Here is a 21662-nt window from a genome sequence, read left to right on the forward strand (position 1 = left end):
GGACCGAAAGAGGAAATCGACTTATTTCATTTAAAGAAAATTGTGTTAAACGCTGAAATTGACTATCAAGGGATGTCATGGGATCTCCATTTTTGAAAATATTTTAAAAGAGCAGCAGCAGATGGTTATTTATTAAAAGGTTTAAAAGTTTGACCTCATGAAAGTGACAGGCAGAATTGTAGACCTTGCAGTTTTTTCTACCTCTATAATAAGATTTTCTTAACATTTATTGAAACTTATCAAGCATATCCCAGATATCTTATTGGGAACCCACTTACAATTTGATATAATCATTCTTTATCTTGCTTTGTATCTTAACATCTTGAATGAAAACATTCAGTGTTATCTGTCTGCTAATAACAGAATTAAAGTCAGATACAAACAGTCCTTGCTTGTATTTTTTATACTCAACGTATCTATTACTTATAAATATTTAATATTAATATTTTTTAAAGTAGTATATTACAAATGTTCTGTAACTCTCTTGTGACAGGGAGTCCTCTTGGTATATGATGTTACAAATTATCAAAGCTTTGAGAATTTAGAAGATTGGTATTCTGTGGTGAAGAAAGTGAGTGAGGAGTCAGAAACTCAGCCCCTGGTTGCCTTGGTGGGCAATAAAAGTAAGTTATAAATATTTATTTATATGTAGTAAATTTGTTTGCTTATCCTATAGTTTTTATCCCTAAAAGAAATGATGTTTGGAAACGCGAGTAGCTTTTTTGGAAAAGCAGCTTTTCTGGAGTGAGCACGTTGAGAAAATTCATAAAGATGTGTACAGTCTTTTCAGTAACAGTTTTGATGCTTGACCTGTCGTAACTGCTCTGCTGCTTTGGCCGGTTCCTTGTTAAGGTAAGTTGTGTTCTGACAGTGTGTGTAAATTGGCTTCCTGTGGTCTAAGGATGCAGCGTGGACTATTAAGAACAGCAGCACAGCTGCAGATTTTTATGATATTGCACTGCAGCTTTAGTTCTGCCCCAGAGATTTTGAGAGATACATTTCATTGAATGGTACCCTGTTCCGGGGAAGGACGCAGTGTTTGCATGGAATTCTGTGTGTATTATTCCTTGCCCTCATCGCTCACAGACTTTCTTTTTCTAAATTTTTGAGGTTTGTTTTTACATTATGACTTTTTTTTTCTTGAGAAAGTATATTATTGTGGGGAAGGAGTGGTGCTTTGTAGAAATGATGGTTAATTTTTGAAATCTGTCTCTTGGGCTATGATATACAGCATGTAAGAATTATAAGACTGAATTCAGTACAGGATTGTTACTTGGTTCGTAGTCCTGCAGTGCATTTACCCTGGAAAAGGAGACCTTAATAAGAGTTTTCAAATAGATATGATATGACCCAATCTTCTACAACTTATTTGAGGTCAGAGAAAAAGAAAATGAATTTAAATTATACCATGGAGGATTCAGGTCAGAAACTGTTTCCTGACTAGAAGTGTTGTTAAATCAGTACCCGAGTATACTACCAAGAGAATTATCTCCTCCAGAAGTTTTAAAAAATATAGTGCATTTTTGGGGGGGCTTATAATTGTTTGGGAAATAGTACTTCCTGAAAGACCAAACCATGGTTTCTTCATTATGTGGTTTTGCACACTTAGATGAACATTTAATAAATCAAGCCTTGCTTTAAAACCATTACAATACAGGTGTGAATATAATTTCTCTGAAGAGTTAAAAATATAAATTTTATACTGCTTTCTAGAAACAGTATAACATATCACAAAATGGATGAAAACAGTTTTTATTAAGCTTTAATTAAATTTTGCTCATTTATTTTATAGATCTAACTAAGTGAATCAGATGATTTTCAACTCATTGAAAACTCATTTTACAAATCATAAGTTTTGATGAGTTTAGGTTCTATTTCTGAGTACAGCTTTTCATTTTAGAAGATCATTTGTTAGTCATTTGTCATGTCACCAAAGCATTGGCATATATTATAGTTAAATTTGTGCTTTATTGGAGGTTTCCTGTCACCTTTTGGGAAATTACAGAGTAGGGAAGTGATGGGAGTTGGGATTTGTTTTCATTTTTTCAGGACATAATCTAACTACATCTGGAGTAATGGTGTGGTGGTGCACAATTATATACAGTATGTTATGTGTTTATGCTATCCTTTGAGGCCTCCATCACTGGTTCGTAGACTAGATGGGCTTTGTTCGTCAGACTAGATGGGCTATTGGACTATGCTGGTGATGCCATTCTGAGTTTTAAAAACAAACATTTACGTAAGTTATATGAACTCATGCAAAAAACTGTTACAGTGTTACGTCTGAGATTTAAGAGCATGAAAATCAAAAGAATTTTTTTACTTTTGGCTTAATCCTTTTCTTGTACTTATATTACTAATACTCTGTTTAAGAATGAGATCATGTAATAGAGTATTCAGTCACACAGAATATTATATATATATAAAATTAAGTGATTAGAGATGAACATTTATCTGGATATTGTTTGCTATTATCTGTCACTGGCTCAGTTTCATATGATCAACATGTTCATGTAGTGAATGATCTTACAATTTGTTTCTAAGAGGTAAGGCATTACATTATAGTAGTATTTTCTTTTTGGGGAGGTATAATTATATTAAAAAGCAAAGATTTTTTTTAATCAATGCTATGCTAGTTAAAGAGATTTTATTAAGAGTTTCTATATCAAAGGCCTCATGAACATTAGAAATCTTCCAAGCCAAGGAAGCAGCTCCCAGATTCATAGAATGTTCCAGATGATAAGACACTTGCAGTTGTTCTGTCCCACATTTTTCATTCATCACATGAGTGTCATATTTGTTCAATCTATTGCTTTTTTCTCCTCTTTTTCTTCCTTGGTTAATTGATTGCTTATTATTCCATTTTATCTCACTTATTAACTTGTTATACATATTCTATATTCATGTATTATATTTTTAGTTGTTTCTTTAGAATTTTGGACTGGGTGGCCTATCCCTTCTCCAGGGGATCTTCCTGACCCAGGAATCAAACTGGGGTCTCCTGCACTGCAGGCGGATTCTTTACCAACTGAGCTATCAGGGAAGCCCAGAATATTCAATATATATCCTTGATTACTCTACCTTCAAATAATAGTATCCCTCTTCATGTGTAGTATTGTTTAATCTTCCCCAATCCTTTGTGTTATTATTGTCAGACATATTTTTAAATGTTCTGCAAACAACTTTTGCTTTAAATAATCATTTAGCTTTCAGAACAATTACAAATAAGAAAAAGGTGCACTTTATTTGCGCTTCCCAGGTGGCACTAGTGGTAAGGAACCCGCTTGGCAATGCAGGAGACGAAAGAGGTACAGGTTCAATCCCTGGGTAGGGAAGATCCCCTGGAGGAGGGCAGTGCAGCCCACTGCAGTATTCTTGCTTAGAGAATCCCATGGACAGAGGAGCCTGGCAGGCTACAGTCTATAGGTTGCACAGAGTCAGACACAACTGAAGCAGCTTAGCACACACAGCGCACACACGTTTTATTTTACCTTTACGTATTACATTGCCAGCACTTTTGTTTATCTGTATACATCCAAGAGTCTGATAGCAGATTCTTTCTCTTTGAAGAACTTCCTTTAACATTTCTTTTAGAGTAGATCTATTGGCATTGAATTTCCTCAGTTAAAAGCAAAAGCTGTAGATACTGAAAGCAAAGCAAAAGAAATACGGTAGGAAGACATTTGAAGCTGAATAGTTCTCGTACTATGTGTTGGGTAGGGCAGTTCATTCAGCAGACATTCTCGAGTGCCAGCTATGTGTATTCAGGTAGCCATTATTATTTTGCACAAAAGTAGAACCCAAGAGAATGCTTAAGCAGTGTTTGGGACCGGCTAACCTGGGTCTTAATTATATTCTTTTTCTATACCATCTTCAAGTTTTCTAGAAATTTGACCTTCTTTTGCTTTGTTTGGTTGTTGGGATTAATAAATACAATTATGTTTAAATTTCCATGGAAGGCCTTACTTTTCCCTAGTGAGATTAAAAAAAATCGTTTGGAAGTAGTAACTTTCAGAATGGGAAAGAGGGTAAGTCATCTACTTATTCTGTGTGTTTTATGGAAGTTCGGTTGAAGTTTGATGATGTTTGCAGCTGCAAGTGCAGTGAGATGTCTCATAGGCTACAATGAGTATAGCCACATAAGCACCTGGAAGCAATTATATTACCATCTAGGATAACTTCTACGATTTGGGGAGCCAAATGCACCAGGCCTAGACCCTGGTTTCCTGGCCTTGAAGGTCTTGCTGTCCCGGCATCGGGGAGCTCTCATTTGACCAGAGCCTGTACTGCAGAGCCTAGGGATTTTCAGTTTATCTCCACTTACTACAAGCTTGTTACAAGTGGACCCGACCATCTTTCATGTGAACTGTGGCACTAGCTTCCTAACTGTTCTTCCTGCTCCTAGCTTTGTTCTCCTACAGTCCAGCTCCCAAACAGCAAATCATGTTATATGACTTTCCTGCTTAAAGTCCTCTAGTGCCTTCTCATCACACTTAGAATGAGATCCAAGCTCCTTACCCGGTTTCTCAAGCACAAGGTAATCTGGCTCCTACTTACCTCTCAGACTCATTTTCTACTAAATGCTCCCTTGTCCACTGTATGTGTAAGGCACATTTGTCTTTTTTTCTGTTCCTATAACATTCCAAGTTAATTTGGACTTTAGGGTTTCTTCTGCTTGATGGACTTTTCCTCTGGCCTTTGCTTGGCTGGCTGCATTTTGTCATTTGTAACTCATCTTAAATGTCATCACCTCAGAGTTGCCTTCCTCCACCAATGAAATCTAAAGGATGTTCTGTTTCAGTTATCTGCCTAGTCTCATTGTCATCTGGTATCATTTCTCGTTTGTTTCTTGTCTGTCTAAACTCTGTGAAAGCTAAGGATCCCATCACTTACAACAGTGCCTGAATGAATGAATACTGAATGAATGAATAAAAGCCTTTTCATGAAGACTCTGTTGAAATTAGAAGTGTTTATGGCCCGGGATATGTTATTCAGGGAAAATGGTTTCTTAATGAGGAAAAATACATATGTAGATACAGGGAATCTGTTAGATGGCCTTCAGACCCAACTGCCCTACTGAATTCCACTCTGGTAAATAATATCAGAGTTTCTTAGGAAACACATCGAGGTTATATTATGCTGGATCATGTTTGAGATAAAATATCATAGATTTTCTGTCATGATTTTAGATTAAATAAATGTTAAAAAATTCAGATTTTTGCTTCATTTTTTAAACTTTTACATATTGGTAGAACTGTACACTTTGAACTTTTAATTTATAGATTAAAAATTTGTGTGTTTAATTTAAAAATCATAATCTGCACTCAAATACAATTTTAGTTTTTCTTTTAGTGTTTCAGGGAAGGTTCAAATTGAAATGAACATCAGGAATATTAATTTTTTTAAAGATAAATTTTATATTCAATCCATGTTTTATAACCACATGACATTTTAATTTGTCATTTTCTTATTTTCTATCTCTAAGCTGTTATGTTTTCCTACTATCTGATCCATCACCTCATTTCTCCCTTGACTAGCTAACATTCTCGGTTGGATAGATTGTAAACAGAAATTAACAGGGTTGCATAGGAGCTGCCCCCTTCCTGATTTATAGCTTCTTAGTTAGTGGAGGGGTGGTGGCTATCAGTAACTTGTATTGGGAGTAGGAATTATCACGCTCCAGTATAGAGTGAATGGATGAATGATTTCTACTCTTAAAGATATTAAACAGATCCTTTCCCAAATAAAGACTAATAACTCAGATTTTTAAACAATCTTCATGACAGATGAGGGCATAGAGAAGAGTGCATCTACACTAATTAACAATGTTGAGTGTATATTCTTCTTAACAGTGATTGATTGTTCTTGGAGTACTATCTCTGCCCAGGAAGTGATGTTTTACACTGTGAGGTTCAAAGGTTACATTTTAATGTACCCTGTAAGTTGTGTTCCCTGAACTCCATGGAAATGTATTAGTAAAACAAGTAAATTTTAAGTTGAAAATTTTGCTGATCTTCTCAATAAAATTATCACAAGGCTTTTAGAGACTATTCTTTATTCTTAGTAATAGAGGAGCATAAGAGAAGGTTATAAGTCCAGTTCTAAACTTCATGGGAATTTACATGAAAATAGTTGACTATACTGTGACTCTTTTGAGTCTTCAGAAATGTTCTTATTTTATCTGGAGAATGGAAATGTGAAACTATAAAGTAAGTAACATTTACTTTGATTCCTGTTTTGAAGGATTAATATTAACTTCTATAAAAATTGTCATCTATAATAGTATAACAAAGTGAACAAATGAGTCATTATTACAAATTTGTATAAGAGTTTACAATTTATAAAGCATAAACAAAAGCTCTTTTGAGGATTTGAAAAGTTCATTCTGTTTATACAATCTAAATTAAAAGTCTGCTCTTTATCCATTAATACTTTGGTTCTTTTTGTTCCAGTAATAGTAACCCCAAGGTATCAGATCCAAGTGTCTTTTTCAGATGGATCTAACATTTCTGTTTCTGTGGCTTTATATGTATATTGCCTTTTCCTCTGTTTACATGTAAATTTGTTAAATAGAGCTATGATTATGTACTTACTGGAGGAGGATGATAGTGTCTTATTCTGACACTGGTAGCATCAGTATTCTGTGTATTGAGAGTTTTTTTTTTTTTTTCCATTTGTTTTTATTAGTTGGAGGCTAATTACTTTACAATGTTGTAGTGGTTTTTGCCATACATTGACATGAATCAGCCATGGATTTACATGTGTTCCCCATCCTGGTCCCCCCTCCCACCTCCCTCCCCTTCCCATCCCTCTGGGTCTTCCCAGTGCACCAGCCCTGAGCACTTGTCTCATGCATCCAACCTGGGCTGGTGATCTGTTTCACCCTTGACAGTATACTTGTTTCAATGCTGTTCTCTCAGAACATCCCACCCTTGCCTTCTCCCACAGAGTCTAAAAGTCTGTTCTGTACATCTGTGTCTCTTTTTCTGTTTTGCACATAGGGTTATCATTACATCTTTTTAAAGAGTGAGAGTATTTTAATATAAACACTTACAGCTTTCCTTTATGTGATACTTCACACTACTACTGTACTTTTAAGAACATTTTGATAATATTTCAAGTTTAATTGATAGAGTAGTTTCCTCAAATAAATGCATAAGCTTGAATTCAGACTGGTATTGTGACTGATATATTGGGGGGCAGAAAATGTCATATGAGTGCTTTTTCATAATACTCACAAGAAACATTTTTCACTTGACAGTTGTTACAGTTATTATGTCATTTCATACTTACTTTTTTTTTTTAGATGGCCTGCTTTAAACCATTTTGGCAGTATGATGGTTTACTTGGGAAGTTTAAGGACTTTGTGGTTTTGTTTTTTTCTTTTTTTTTAATTGGAGGATAATTGCTTTACAGTATTGTGTTGGCCTCTGCCTTATGTGGTTTTGTATTGTTTGGGAGAAGCTGTGTAAGGATTTTGGGCATAGCCATCTGTTTATATAATTTCTGTCTATCTTTCATTGTCATTATATAGAAAGTTTGTTAAATGGTGAAGAAAGCATAATCCATCTTTTGTTTCTTTTATGATGAATCTTTGAATTTAATTTTTAGAAGAAAATTTAATTACTAAAATTAAATTAAGTATTAAATAAAAGAATGCAGCTATAAAAACAGATTTTTTTTGTAAAAAGGAGATTTGAGATTTTCATCAATGTAATTTAGGCCCCCTTAATAATTTGCTTTACATTTGCAGTGATTATGTAATAAACCCAATGTACATTAAAAGAATACAGAGTGGGGATCAGAAAACTTTGTTCTGCTGCTATCACTGTCTTCTAACTTCATTCCCTTGGCAATTTATTCACTTATGATGATCCTCATGTACTAGATGAGGGGATTGTACCAGACAATCATAAGCACCTTCTATTCCTAAAATATGATGACCCTAACTGTATTTAGATGATACGTCTGATTAATTGAACATATTTGTTGCCATACAATTTTAAGAGAGTTTAACTTTACATGTAATTGAAATCCTGTCTTATCCTTGGAGAGATGATTTTTTAGGCTCATTTTATCATTCAATTATTAAGTATCCATTTTCCATATACATGAATAGATACATATACCTAAAACAACAGTAACGATAAATCTTAGTGTTGAATTCTTAGCTGTCTCTTTTGTTCCATTGATCTATGTGTCTGTTTTTGTGCTAGTACCATGCTGTTTTGATTACTATAGCTTTGTAGTATAATCTGAAGCCAGGGAGCTTGATTTAAAGAAGCATTTCTTTTTAACTGAAATTTGTTCTTGAGTTTAGAATTTAGTTAGTTTTCATTTTCTGTAACATTTTCTAAAATTTCATATGAATGTCTAGTTTCTGCAGTAAGTAAAGCAATTCAGCAGTTATTTTCTTTGTCTGCTTTCTTATATCTTTTCTTATTCATTTATTTCATTCATTCAGCAAATTGTCATTGAGCCTATACCTGTCTAGGTGTTCCAGTAGAGGAAGATAGGCAATAAATAAATAAGTAAAATACATAATATATTAAATGGCATTGTGTTGTGTAGATACATAGAGCAGGAAAGGAGAAAAGGGAATTCTTAGAAGAGAGTGTTAAGATTTTGAATATGGTAGTCAGGGAAAGTCTGAGAAGATGACATTTGAGCAGAGGCATAGCAGAGATGAGAGAGAGTGCCACATAGATCCCTGGCAGAAGAGTTATCCAGGTAAAGGGAAAGAGTAGGTGCAAAGGCCTCCCTGAAGTATTTGGTTGTTGCTTTTTCTCTTAGAAACTGTGAGGAGGCATGCATGTGTGTACATGGGGGAGAGAAGGAGAAGGAGACAGGGAGGCGGGGAGAGTTTGGTAGCTGTGTGTGTAGCTGTGTATGAGGAACGGTAACTGAAAGACTAGCATAGGATTGAAGTGCGCTAATAGAGAAGGGGTGGACAGATCAGGAAAGACTTTTGGCCGTTGTAAGGACTCTGACTGTTATTTGCATGAGATGAAAAGCCACTGAGGGGTTTGAGGCGATTGAAGTGATTCAACTTGAAAGGATCACTACAATTCCTGTTTTGAGAATATACCATAGTGGGTGAAAGTGGAAGCAAGGTAAATAGAAACTTTTTGACAATCCAGGTGAGGAGGAGTGATAATGGTGAAGTCCCAGGTGGCCCTAGTGGTAAAGAAGCCACTTGCCAATGCAGGAGACCTCAAGGGCACAGGTTTAGTCTCTGGGTCAAGAAGATCCCCTGGAGGAGGGCATGGCAACCTACTTCATCATTCTTGCCTGGAGAATCGCATGGACAGAAGAGCCTGACAGGCTACAGTCCATAGGGTCACAAAGAGTTGGACATGACTAAAGTGACTTTAGCATCCATGAGAAGTGGTTGACTTCTGGATAGATTTGGAAGATATTGATGGATATTTTCGTAGATTGGTTATGGAGTAGAGGGGAGAAGAAGCCATATAATGCCAAAATTTTTGGTCTTAGCATCTGGAAGGTTAAAGTTCAGTTTACTGAGATGAGGAAGAGTGTTGGATGAGCATATTTGGAGAAGATTGGTTTTGGACATGTTAGGTTTGATGTACTTATTAAGCCTCTTTGTAGAGATGTTTAGGAGTTAGATATATGAGTCTATCATTCAGTAACAGATGAAGACTAGAGATAAAAGTCTGGGAGTCAGCACCATATTGATGATATTTAAGTCTGTGAGACTGGATGAACTTTACATAGAATGAGTATAAAAAGAAAAGAGGTCAAAAGATTAGTTCTTGAGGTAAGTCATGTTTTGAAGTTGGGAAAGTGAAGAGAGATTAGCAAGGGAATTAAAGTGTGGCCATTAAAGGTAGGAGGAAGATCAGGAGAGTGAAGTGTCCTGGGAGCCAAATGTACAGGATTTTTAAGGAGAGAGGAGTGATGAGCAGAGCAGGTCTGAGGATGGCTGGATTAAGCATTGCAGAGGCAGCTGGTGCTGACCTCGGCAAGCAGGTTCACTGGAGTTGTGGGACTGAAAGCTGAGTGGAATGAGTTCCAGAGAGAAGGGAAGGAAATGAATTGTAGACAGTGAATGGAGGCAACCTGTATATGTAACGCCCCTGAGCGAGGGAGTCGGTGAATGGGGTAGCAGTGGGAGGGAATGTGAGTGAAGACTCACATTAAAGGAGGGAAGGTAGTACAGTATGCTTTATGCTCGTTGGAAAAGAGAGAGACAGACGTGGAGGGAGGGAGCTGTGTAAACACCTGATGATATAAAATGAATGTTTAAATTTTTTAAAAAACGCCTTCTGATTTTAGATATAGTTTTAAATGTCATCTCCTTACTCTTCAGTTTGTTGTATTGATTCTCATTAAGTGAAAAAGTAGAACATGAAGGGTGTGTGTGAGAACTTTCCCAGTTCTCTTTATAGAGGGTTGAGGGAAATAGAAAAGGACTAGGTAGAACAGAATACTGGATAGTTTCTCCCTTGATTTTAATACTTATTAGTGGTTTTTTGCTTTTTAAACTGTGCCATTTTTCTGAAAAAGTATCACCTTCTTTTAGAGCAAAGTTTGTTTAGTTTTTCCCTTTGGAATCATGCAGGTGTTGTGTGACTAAAGCTCCATGAAGGCACAGACTGTCTTGTTCACTGCCGTCTCTCTAGGATCCAGTTCAATCCCTGGCCACAGGAAGTGCTCAATAAATACTAATACTTGTTATGAATGACTGCAAAATTATTAATTCTCAACCTCAATAAGGGATGGAATTATGGAACTTTTGAGATGATAAAGAGAAAAAATAATACTTTTTTTTTTCCCCTAGCTTTTGTAAAACTATGAGGCTAGGTTTTTCATTTGGAAGAGGCATTTAATAACAGCTTGACTTGGTGCTTATGACTTACTGTTACATAAGATCATGTAAAAATTCTTTTATATTACACACATAGTTCTTTTGAAAACTAAACTCTAAGCCCTAATTGCTTAATTTTCATTCAAAATTTTAATTTTAAAAGATAAGAAGTTGTATTTATTTCCCCTTATTGATATTTATTTTGTAGTGTGTTGTAGCACTTTAATATCTTTATTATAAAGGCCGAAGGAGTAGTGGTCAAGGACAAAGACTTTTAAGTAAGATCATTTAGGTCAGATATGGGCTTACTTATTTAAACCTGTGACCATGGGAAGGTATTCACCCTCTTCTACCTCAGTTTTGTCATCTGTAAAACAGAAGTGACAATACCACCTACCTTCTAAGGAGGTTGTTAAAAGAATTAAATACAAACAAAACTCCTGGAATCATGCCTGGTGTTTAAAAGGTGCTATATGTGTTAGTTGTTGTCATTCTATTTCCCACTGCCTCTCAGAATCCTGTCTTTTAGTTATGGGTAATGGGAAGAGATATTGCTCAATCCATGTAGCTTTTTAACTTAAGGATTTAAAAATCAAAAACATCAAAAGTTTTGTGAAATGTCTTTGAGTGTATTTCAAATAATTATTAAAGTTTTGGTTATAATTATTGTTTGGAAGCCACCCTTCACTTGTAGTTTAGAAGTACATTTTTTCTGCAAAAATATTTAAATTCAGGATAGAGGTATTATAATTTTGATATTCAATCTGAATGGTGAAAGCTGGTGTACAGTTGCCATGATTTTTTATCTCAAGTTTATTTTGCCTTGTAGACATGAGTCTAATAAAAAAAGATGCTACATAAACCATCGTTTGAGTTTGAATGTTCTTCTGTTTTTGGTTGAGGTATAAATGTTATTTCTGGCTGTGTCCTTCATACTTAGCTCTTCTTACAACAAATGGAAAGGCCTTAATTGTGCCTAAGGGAATAGTTAATCCACAGTGGACATATGGTGGACAAAAGCCGAGTCTAGTAAATGAAATAAAATTATAAATGGTAAACATTTGAATGCTTACAAAGTCTGGCAGCTATAAAAGATAGTGTATTGTTTGAGATTAGCAAATTTTGTGTGCAGCATAATAATTCTTTTCTTGGAGTGTTTGTGTTATGTAGGTGTATGTAAATTCAGTTGAAAAACATACTCTTAATTTACGTATAAAGCATATTTGTCTCCTTTTAGCTTTGTGACTTTGACGTCAGCAATAAAGGCTGATGATCTCACAATTTTGGAAAGTTACTGCTCTTTTGATTGGGGGCAGTTAATTAGCATTAACCCAGAACAACTCTTGGACTTCATGGATCTGAGTATTATATGGGGTTGCACTGCTCCAGCAAAAGGTTAAGTATTAATGGAAAATGGTCACAGCCCTTTTACTTAAAGAAAACATGTTACTTGTAAGTTTTCTTTTGATTTTACTTTTACAGTTGCATTGAATGTCTTCATTCATTTAGCCATCCATAAAGCAAATATTGTTGCACATGAGGTGGATAATAAGTCTTTTTAGGACTACTTGTGTGGCATGTCACAGATCATTAACTGCAAGTAACCACCTGACTTGAGGGAAGCCTGGAAGCATCATTATAGTGAAATAAGCTTTTATTTAGGTATCACTGCAGTACACTGATTTATTGAAATGTCACCAATTGCTACTGTGAAAATACCATTATCATTATCATTCAGGGAATGGTTAAGATTAGCTACTGTATACTGTAAAAGATGTATTTTGCTAACAATGGAAAAAATAAGAATAAATATTGTGGTCTGTATGTCTCTAATAGTTTTTTTTTTTTTCTAATAGTTATTTTAAGTGATTAATTAGGCAGTTAATTAGGCTAAATTAGGTAATTCTTGTGGGGCTTCCTTGGTGGCTCAGTTTTAAAGAATCTACCTGCCAATGCAGAAAATGAGGGTTTGATCCCTGGGTCAGGAAGATCCCCTGGAGAAGGAAATGGCAGCCCATTCTAGTATTCTTGTCTGGGAAATCCCATGGATAGAGGAACCTAGAGGACTGCAGTCCATGGGGTCAGAAAAGAATTGGACATGACTTAGCAACTAAACAACAACAACAACAAAGTAATTCTTGTACGATGCTTTAAAATCTGTGTGATTCTATATATGTGTTAAAGACATGTTCTGAGTTCTTTCTAATTTGGAATACCTTAAAATTAAGCAGCATAGAAAGATAATAGCAAACTTAATGTAACATTTAGTATAGTCAGTCCATAAAGTAACAAGTTCTTTTTGTGAGCACATGGCTGCTTCCTGGGCACATATATCATGATTCCAGCCTTCAGGAGACTTGTCTTGTTGGTGGAAGTAAGGTTAACATAATGGGCAAAAAGTACAAAAGAAAAACAAGGTATTACTTAGCTCTGCTTTATCAGTGGGAGGGAAAGAATTAAGAGGAATGTGGAATTCAAACTGAATCTTTGCAAAACTATTAGGTTTGGATACATCTTGTTATGGGTAAGTCTTGAGCCAATTCAAGGGTATCTCTCCATTTGGAATTTAATGTTGGCTTAAAATTTTTTTTTTAATTTATTTATTTTTATTGAAATATAGGTGATTTACAATGTGTTATTTTCGGGTGTATAGCAGAGTGAATCAGTTATACATACATATGTATGTACATACACAGTTTTTAAAGATTCTTTCCCCATATAGGTCATGGCAGAGTATTGAGTAGAGTTCCCTGGGCTATACAGTGGGTTCTTATTAGTTACCTGTTTTATATGTAGTAGTGTGTATATGTCAGTCCTAGTCTCCCAAGTTATCCCTAGCCCCCCTTTCTCTCCTGGTGACCATAGCTTTGTTTTCTACATCTGTGACTCTATTTTCTGTTTTATAAATAAGTTCCTTTTTTTTTTTTTTTTTAAGATTCCACATATAAGCAGTATCATAAGATATTTGTCTTTGTTTCACTTAATTCACTCAGTATGTCAGTCTCCAGGTCCATTTGTGTTGCTGCAAATGGCATTATTTCCCTCTTTTTTATTGCTGAGTAATACTCCGTTTTTTGTACTACTGTATGTACTACATCTTTATCCACTCCTCTGTTGATGGACATTTAGGTTGCTTCATGTCTTAGCTGTTGTAAATAATGGTGCAGTGAACATTGTGGTGTGTGTATCTTTTTTGAATTAATGTTTTCTCTGGATATATGCCCAGTAGTGGAATCGCTGGATCATATGATAGTTCTGTTTTCAGTTTTTACTGTTCTCCATAGTGGCTGTACCAATTTACATTCCCACTCACAGTTTAGGAGGGTTCCCTTTCTCCACACCCTCTCTAGCATTTGTTTGTAGATTTTTTGATAATGGCTATTCTGACCAGTGTGAGGTGGTACCTCATTGTAGTTTTGATTTACGTTTCTTTAATAATTAGTGATGTTGAGCATCTTGTGATTTTTGGCCATCTGTATGTCTTTTTTGGAGACCTCCTGGACTAATGGAAATAAAAACAAAAATAAACAAGGCCTATTTAAACTTAAAAACTTTTGCATGGCAAACAAAACCATCAACAAAACAAAATGACAACCCACAGAAAGGGAGAAAATATCTGCAAATGAAACGACTGACAAGGGATTAATCTCTAAAAATACAGAGAGCTCATGCAGCTCAAATGTAAAAGAAAAAAACAACCTGTTCAGAAAATGGACATAACATCTAAATGTTGGCTTTAAAAACAAACAAACAAAAATGTCCCATGAACTCATTTTCGAGTTTCTTGCAGTATGAGTTCCATGTCCATATTTGGTGTTTGTTCCCATGCTAGGAGGATCTAAATTACTGAACAATATTAGAGCCTGTATTAGCTTGCCAGGGCTGCCATAACAAAGTTCCTCAAGCTGGGTGGTTTAAACAACAGAAATTAACTTTCTTAATTCTAGAGGCTGTAAGTCTGAGATCAGGGTATCTGCAGGGCTGGTTTGTAAATGGCTTTGTCCTCACATGGTCTTTCCTTTGTGCGTGTCTGTATTCGAGTTTCCTCTTATAAGGTCACCAGTCAAATTGGATTGTTTAGTGTTGTCACCTTCATCAGTTAACGTAGCTCCATCTTCTTCTCGCAACTTCCTACAAATTCTCTGTGAGCACTTGCTGGTTCTCCTTGTGCTTTCATGTTGATGGAGCATGGCTCCATCTCCGTGGAGATGGCTTCTTTCTCTGGATTTTATTAATCAACTTTTGTTAGCTCCAAATGTTTCTTCTGCAGCTTCCTCACCTCTCTCAGCCTTCCTTAGTTGAAGAGAGTGCCTTGCTTTGGATTTTTCTTTGACTTACAGGAATGTTACAGCTGGATCATTTTCTTTTTTTTTTTTTTTTAATTTTTTTATTAGTTGGAGGCTAATTACTTCACAACATTTCAGTGGGTTTTGTCATACATTGACATGAATCAGCCTGGATCATTTTCTATATTGACCTCTGTATCAGGAAAATGTTTGCAAATGATGTGACTGACAAGGTCTTAATTTCCAAAATATACAAACAACTCCTACAATTCAATAAGAAAAAAAAAACAAACCCAATCGAGAAGTAGGCAGAAGACCTAAATAGACATTTTTCCAAAGAAGACTTGGAGATGGCCAGTAGGCACGTGAAAAGATGCTCATTATTGCTAATTACTAAAGTAATGCAAGTCAAAACTACAGTGAGGTATAGATGTACAGTGGAATACTACTCAGCCATAAAAAAGAATGAAATAATGCCATTCATAAAAAGGAATGAAATAATGCAGCAACACTGGTGGACCTGGAGATGATTGTACTGAGTGAAGTAAGTGAGACAGAGAGAGAGACAAATATCATATAATATCACTTATATGTGGAATAAAAAAAAACGATACAAATGGACTTACTTAGAAAACAGAAACAGACTCAAAGACTTAGAAAACAAACTTATGGTTACGAAAGGGGAAGAATTGGGGTCGGGGGAGATAAATTAGGAGTTCAGACTTAGCATATATATATGTGTGTGTGTATATATATGTATATAATATACAAAAGAGATAAAAACAAAGACATACTGTCTAGCACAGGAAGCTCTACTCTGTATTCTGTAATAACCTAAATGGGAAAAGAATCTAAAAAAACTTTATTGTTTATGTATGACAGAATCCGTTTGTTGTACACCTAAAACTAACACACAGAGAAGGCAGTGGCACCCCACTCCATGTTCTTGCCTGGAGAATCCCAGGAACAGGGGAGCCTGGTGGGCTGCCGTCTATGGGGTCGCACAGAGTTGGACACGACTGACGTGACTTAGCAAAACTAACATAACATTGTAAATCAAGTATATAAAATAAAAATTTTTAAAAAGTAGTAAAAGGTTATTTTAAAAAGCTACCGTGAGGTACTATGTCTGTCAGTTAGAATGTTCATTACAAAAAGGTCTGCAAATAATAAATGCTGGAGAGGGTGTGGAGAAAAGGGAACCCTCTTACACTGTTGGTGGTAATGTAAATTGGTGCAGCCACCACAGAAAACGGTATGGAGGTCCCTCAGAAAACTAGTAATAGTGTTAATATATGATCCAACAGTCCCACTCCTGAGTATAGTCCATACTCAGAACTATAGTTTGAAGGATACATGTACACCTGTGCTCATAGCAGCACTATTTACAGTAGCCCAGGCATGATCAATGCAAAGAAATAGAGGAAAACAATAGAATGGGAAAGACCAGAGATCTCTTCAAGAAAATTAGTTGTACCAAGAGAACATTTCATGCAAAGATGGGCACAATAAAGGACAGAAATGGCATGGACCTAACAGAAGCAGAAGATAGTAAGAAGAGGTGGCAAGAATACACAGAAGAACTATACAAAAAAGATCTTAATGACCCAGATAACCATGATGGTGTGATCACTCACCTAGAGCCAGACATCTTGGAATGCGAAGTAAAGTGGTCCTTAGGAAGCATCACTATGAACAAAGTGAGGTGAGCTGATGGAATTCCAGCTGAGCTATTTCAAATCCTAAACGATGATGCTGTGAAAGTGCTGCACTTAATATGCCAGCAAATTCGGAAAACTCAGCAGTGGCCACAGGACTGGAAAGATCAGTTTCCATTCCAATCCCAAAGAAAGGCAATGCCAAAGAATGTTCAAACTACCACACAACTGTACTCATCTCACATGCTAGCAAAGTAATGTTCAAAAATCCCCAAGCTAGGCTTCAAGAGTACGTGAACTGAGAACTTCCAGATGTTCAAGCTCGTTTTCAAAAAGGCAGAGGAACCAGAGATCAAATTGCCAACATTCGTTGGTGGTGGTGGTTTAATTGCTAAGTCGTGTCCGACTCTTTGCGACCCCATGGACTATAGCCTGCCAGGCTCCTCTGTCCATGGGATTCTCCAGGTAAGAATACTGGAGTGGATTGCCGTTTCCTTCTCCAGGGGATCTTCCCAACCCAGGAATCGAACCCGGGTCTCCTACATTGCAGGCAGATTCTTTACCAACTGAGCTATGAGGGAATTTGGATCATAGAAAAAGCAAGAGAATTCCAGAAAAGCATCTGCTTTATTGACTACACCAAAGCCTTTGACTGTGTGGATCACAACACACTGCAGAATTCTTCCAGAGATGGGAATACTGATAGCTTACAGTGAATGGTATCGGATTTGTGATCTCTGAAGAAGATTTAGCTTTGGGACCAGGGATCAGGCTTGATCACTCAAGAGCTTTTGTGTAGCAGAGTTTTACTAAAATATGAAAAGGGCCAGAGAAAGCTTCTGACATAGACATCAGAGGGGAGATGGAGAATGCCCCCCTCACTAGTCTAAGCAAGGGAGTTATATACTTTTTAAATTAGTTATTACAATAAATCAAAAGGCTGTCTCAAGGTTGTAAAGACCTTACTAGACCCACTCCCATAATTTACATTTTAAGATAACAGGATTAGCCAGGAGGTTTTCAGGAAGAAGAAACTATCCTCAAGCAGGATACGTTGTTATATAATCCTTAGTACAGAGTTTAAACTGAGTTGTTGGTTATATAATCATCAGTTCCAGGTTTAAGAAAAAAAAGTGTTTTATGTGACTAAGGAATGTAGAGGGAAAAAAAGACATTTGTCCTTTCCTCCTCCTTGAGAATCCAGAACCCTATCTCCTCTTCAAGAGCCCCAGACCCCTCTCTCCTCCTTGGGGACCTGGGCCTTCTTATCAACCTGCCTAGGAGTTGATTCTCTTAATACCAGCCCACCTTACTTGCCTCCTGAGAAATCTGTATGCCAATCAAGAAGCAACAGTTAGAACAAGACATGGAACAAAGGACTGGTTCCAGATTGGGAAAGGAGTACTTCAAGGCTGTATATTGTCACCCTGCTTGTTTAACTTACTTATATGCAGAGTACATCATGCAAAATGCCAGACTAGATGAAGCACAGACTGGAATCAGGATTGCCGGGAGAAATATCAATAACCTCAGATATGCAGATGATACCACCCTTATGGCAGAAAGTGAAGAGGAACTAAGGAGCCTCTTGATGGAAGTGAAAGAGGAGAGTGAAAAAGCTGGCTTAAAACTCAATATTCAAAAAACTAAGATCATGGCATCCGGTCCCATCACTTCAAGGCAAAGAGATGGGGAAACAATGGAAACAGTGACAGACTTTATTTTCTTGGGCTCCAAAATCACTGCAGATGGTGACTGCAGCCATGAAATTAAAAGGTGCTTGCTCCTTGGAAGAAAAGCAATGATCAACCTAGACAGCATATTAAAAAGCAGAGACCTTACTTTGCCGACAGAGGTCCATATAGGCCAAGCTGTGGTTTTTCCAGTAGTCATGTATGAATGTGAGAGTTGGACCATAAAGAAAGCTGAACACCGAAGAATTGATACTTTTGAACTGTCGTGTTGGAGAAGACTCTTGAGAGTCCCTTGGGCTGCAAGGAGATCAAACCAGTCCATCCTAAAGGAAATCAGCCCTGAATATTCATTGGAAGGACTGATGTTGAAGCTGAAGCTACAATACTTTGGTTACCTGATGCGAAGAACTGACTCATTGGAAAAGACCCTGATGCTGGGAAAGATTGAAGGCAGGAGGAGAAGGGGATGACAGAGGATGAGATGGTTGGATGGCATCACCGACTCGATGGAAGTGAGTTTGAGGGAGCTCTGGGAGTTGTTGATGGACAGGGAAGCCTGGTGTGCTGCAGTCCATGGGGCCACAAAGAGTCGGACACGACTGAGTGACTGAACTGAACTGAACTGTGACATGGACTCAAGCTAAATGTCCGTCGACAGATGAATGGATAAAGAAGACGTGGTATGCGTGTGTGTATATATGTGTACATTCTACACACACAATAGAATGTTACTCCGCCATTAAAAAGAGTGGAAAAATGCCATTTGCAACAACATGGATGGACCTAGAGATTATCATGCTAACTGAAATAAGTCAGAAAGTCAGAAAGTCAGAAATATCGTATATGTTATCTCTTATATGTGGAATCTAATATATGGCACAAGTGAACATATCTACAAAATAAAAACAGACTTACAGATATGGCGAACAGACTTATGGGTGCAACGAGAGGAAAGAATGGGGAATTTGGGGTTTACAGATGCAAACTATTATTTATAGGATGGATAAACAACAAAGTTCTACTGTATAGCACAGGGAACTATATTTAATGTCCTGTGATAGACCATAATGGGAAACAATATGAAAAAGAATATGTGTATATAACTGAGTCACTTTGTTGTCCAGTAGAAATTAAACACAACATTGTAAATCATTTATACTTTAATGAAATTTTAAAAAATACAACTTCATGTTAGCAGTGAGGCTGTTTTGGTTTTTTATCATTTGTATGTTCACCAGAGTAATTTGCAATCTTATATGGGCTCAGTTTGTGATACTGATACTGTTAGTTGTTCAGTCGTGTCTGACTCTTTGAGACCCCATGGACGGTAGCCTGCCAGACTCCTCTGTCCATTGGATTCTACAGGCAAGAGTACTAAGTGGGTTGCCGTTCGCTCTTCTCCAGGGGCTCTTCCCAACCCAGGGATTGAACCCGGGTCTTCTGAATTGCAGGCAGGTTCTTTATCATCTGAACCACCAGCGATGCTCCAAAACAATTACAATAGTGACACTGAAGATTACTGATTACGGGTCATTATAATGAGCTTCCCTGATAGCTCAGTTGGTAAAGAATCTGCCTGCAATGCAGGAGACCCCAGTTGAATAACTGGGTTGGGAAGATCCCCTGAAGAAGGGAAAGGCTACCCTCTCTAGTATTCTGGCCTGGAAAATTCCATGGACTGTATATATAGTCCATAGGGTCGCAAAGAGTCGGGCACAACTGAGCTACTTTCACTTTCACTTTTCACTAACATAGTAAAAATGAAAAAGGTTGAAATATTGTGAGAATTGCCAAAATGTGACACAAAACCCAAAGTGAGCAAATGCTGTTGGATGAATGGTACCGATAGACTTGCTCAATGCAGTTTTCCCTCAACTTTTAATTTTTAGAAAATGCAGTACCTGCGAAGCACAGTAAAGTGAAATGCAGTGAAATGAGGTATGCCTATATCTAACATTCAAGTGAATTCACTTAAAAAAAAAAACTGAATATATTTGACTTAATTCCAAAAGATTGGCTATTTTACCTCTTTTTGAGCTAATGGTTTTCTGTTGACTTTTTTCAAGTTTAAGAAATATAAGAATGTCAAGAGGGATTCTCTAGACTGAAACTAAACAATCAGGTGCACTGTTTGAACTGTTCAGGTTGAACATTATCTCAAGATAATCCTCAGAGATAATAAATTGGTAATATGATTGTCATAAAATTTAAAATTGTCAATGTGACATTTTAAATCAAATCTGAAGTTAAATCTAAGCTTTATCTTTCTTCATTATTTCACTGCTATAGTATTACTACAAGCAAATGTTGAGAGGGAATGGAAGGGGAGTGGTACCTCAAAGTGATAATCCTCTGAGGATAATCACTTGTGTGTTGTTTAGAACTGATGCTGCTCCAGAGTATAACTACTCTACTGTCTTTCTTGCCACAGAACTCCATGTGCATGTGTTAAAAAAAGAAAGAAAGAACAGTTGAACAGAATTCCTGAAATTGCTAGAACCTGTAAAAGCCAAGAACTTTGTCAGAGGTTAAAAGTTTCTATTAATTCTCCAATAATGCTGAATTTATTAAGATCTTGAAACAATATATATGGACCAAATTTGGCTTTTTCTCAGAATTCCTCTTGGTCTTTTGCATACACACACAGGCACGTGTGCACACACATACACACACACACACAGAGCACTCTAAAGTAGAGTCTTGAGTGCTTTTCCTGATGCTGGAGATTGACTTTGCTAGTGTTGAGGTTTCTGAGATAGAAAAATCTGTGTTAAATTACCATGGAGGATTAAAGTATTCGAGGAAAACAGATTTGTTGACATAGTTTTATATGAGGTTCAGTCCTTAATTTTAGTAGTAGCTAAGGGAGCTTAAGACCAAAACCGACTGCCTGCTTGCTGATATTTAAAAATTAAAAAAAAAAAATTATTAGGACTTTTATTTTTTTCAAGTAGTTTAAGGTTCACAACAAAATTGAGGGGAAGGTACAGAGATTTCTCATATTCCCCCTACCCCTCAACATGCATAGCCCTGCCTCATTAATAAGCCCCTGGAAGCGGTTCTTTTGTTACATTTGATGAACATGTTATTATAATCATCCAGAGTCCACAGTTTACATTCTGAATCACTCTAGTTGTTACACATTCTGAAGGTTTGGACAAGTATATGATGGCATGCATATCCATCATTATGT

The 21662-nt window shown here is 36.6% G+C and overlaps 1 protein-coding gene across 2 annotated transcripts in view; it reads left to right on the forward strand.

The window, feature by feature from the left end:
* RAB28 (RAB28, member RAS oncogene family) overlaps positions 1-21662 on the forward strand; it is an 89258-nt gene that overhangs the window by 22711 nt on the left and 44885 nt on the right. For both annotated transcript variants that reach the window (XM_043906178.1, XM_043906177.1), the window contains exon 4: positions 494-623. In XM_043906178.1, coding sequence (XP_043762113.1) covers positions 494-623 — 130 coding nt within the window. The remainder of the gene's footprint in view (positions 1-493; positions 624-21662) is intronic.

This window comes from Cervus elaphus, chromosome 6, assembly GCF_910594005.1.
Source record: "Cervus elaphus chromosome 6, mCerEla1.1, whole genome shotgun sequence".
Taxonomy (NCBI): domain Eukaryota; kingdom Metazoa; phylum Chordata; class Mammalia; order Artiodactyla; family Cervidae; genus Cervus; species Cervus elaphus.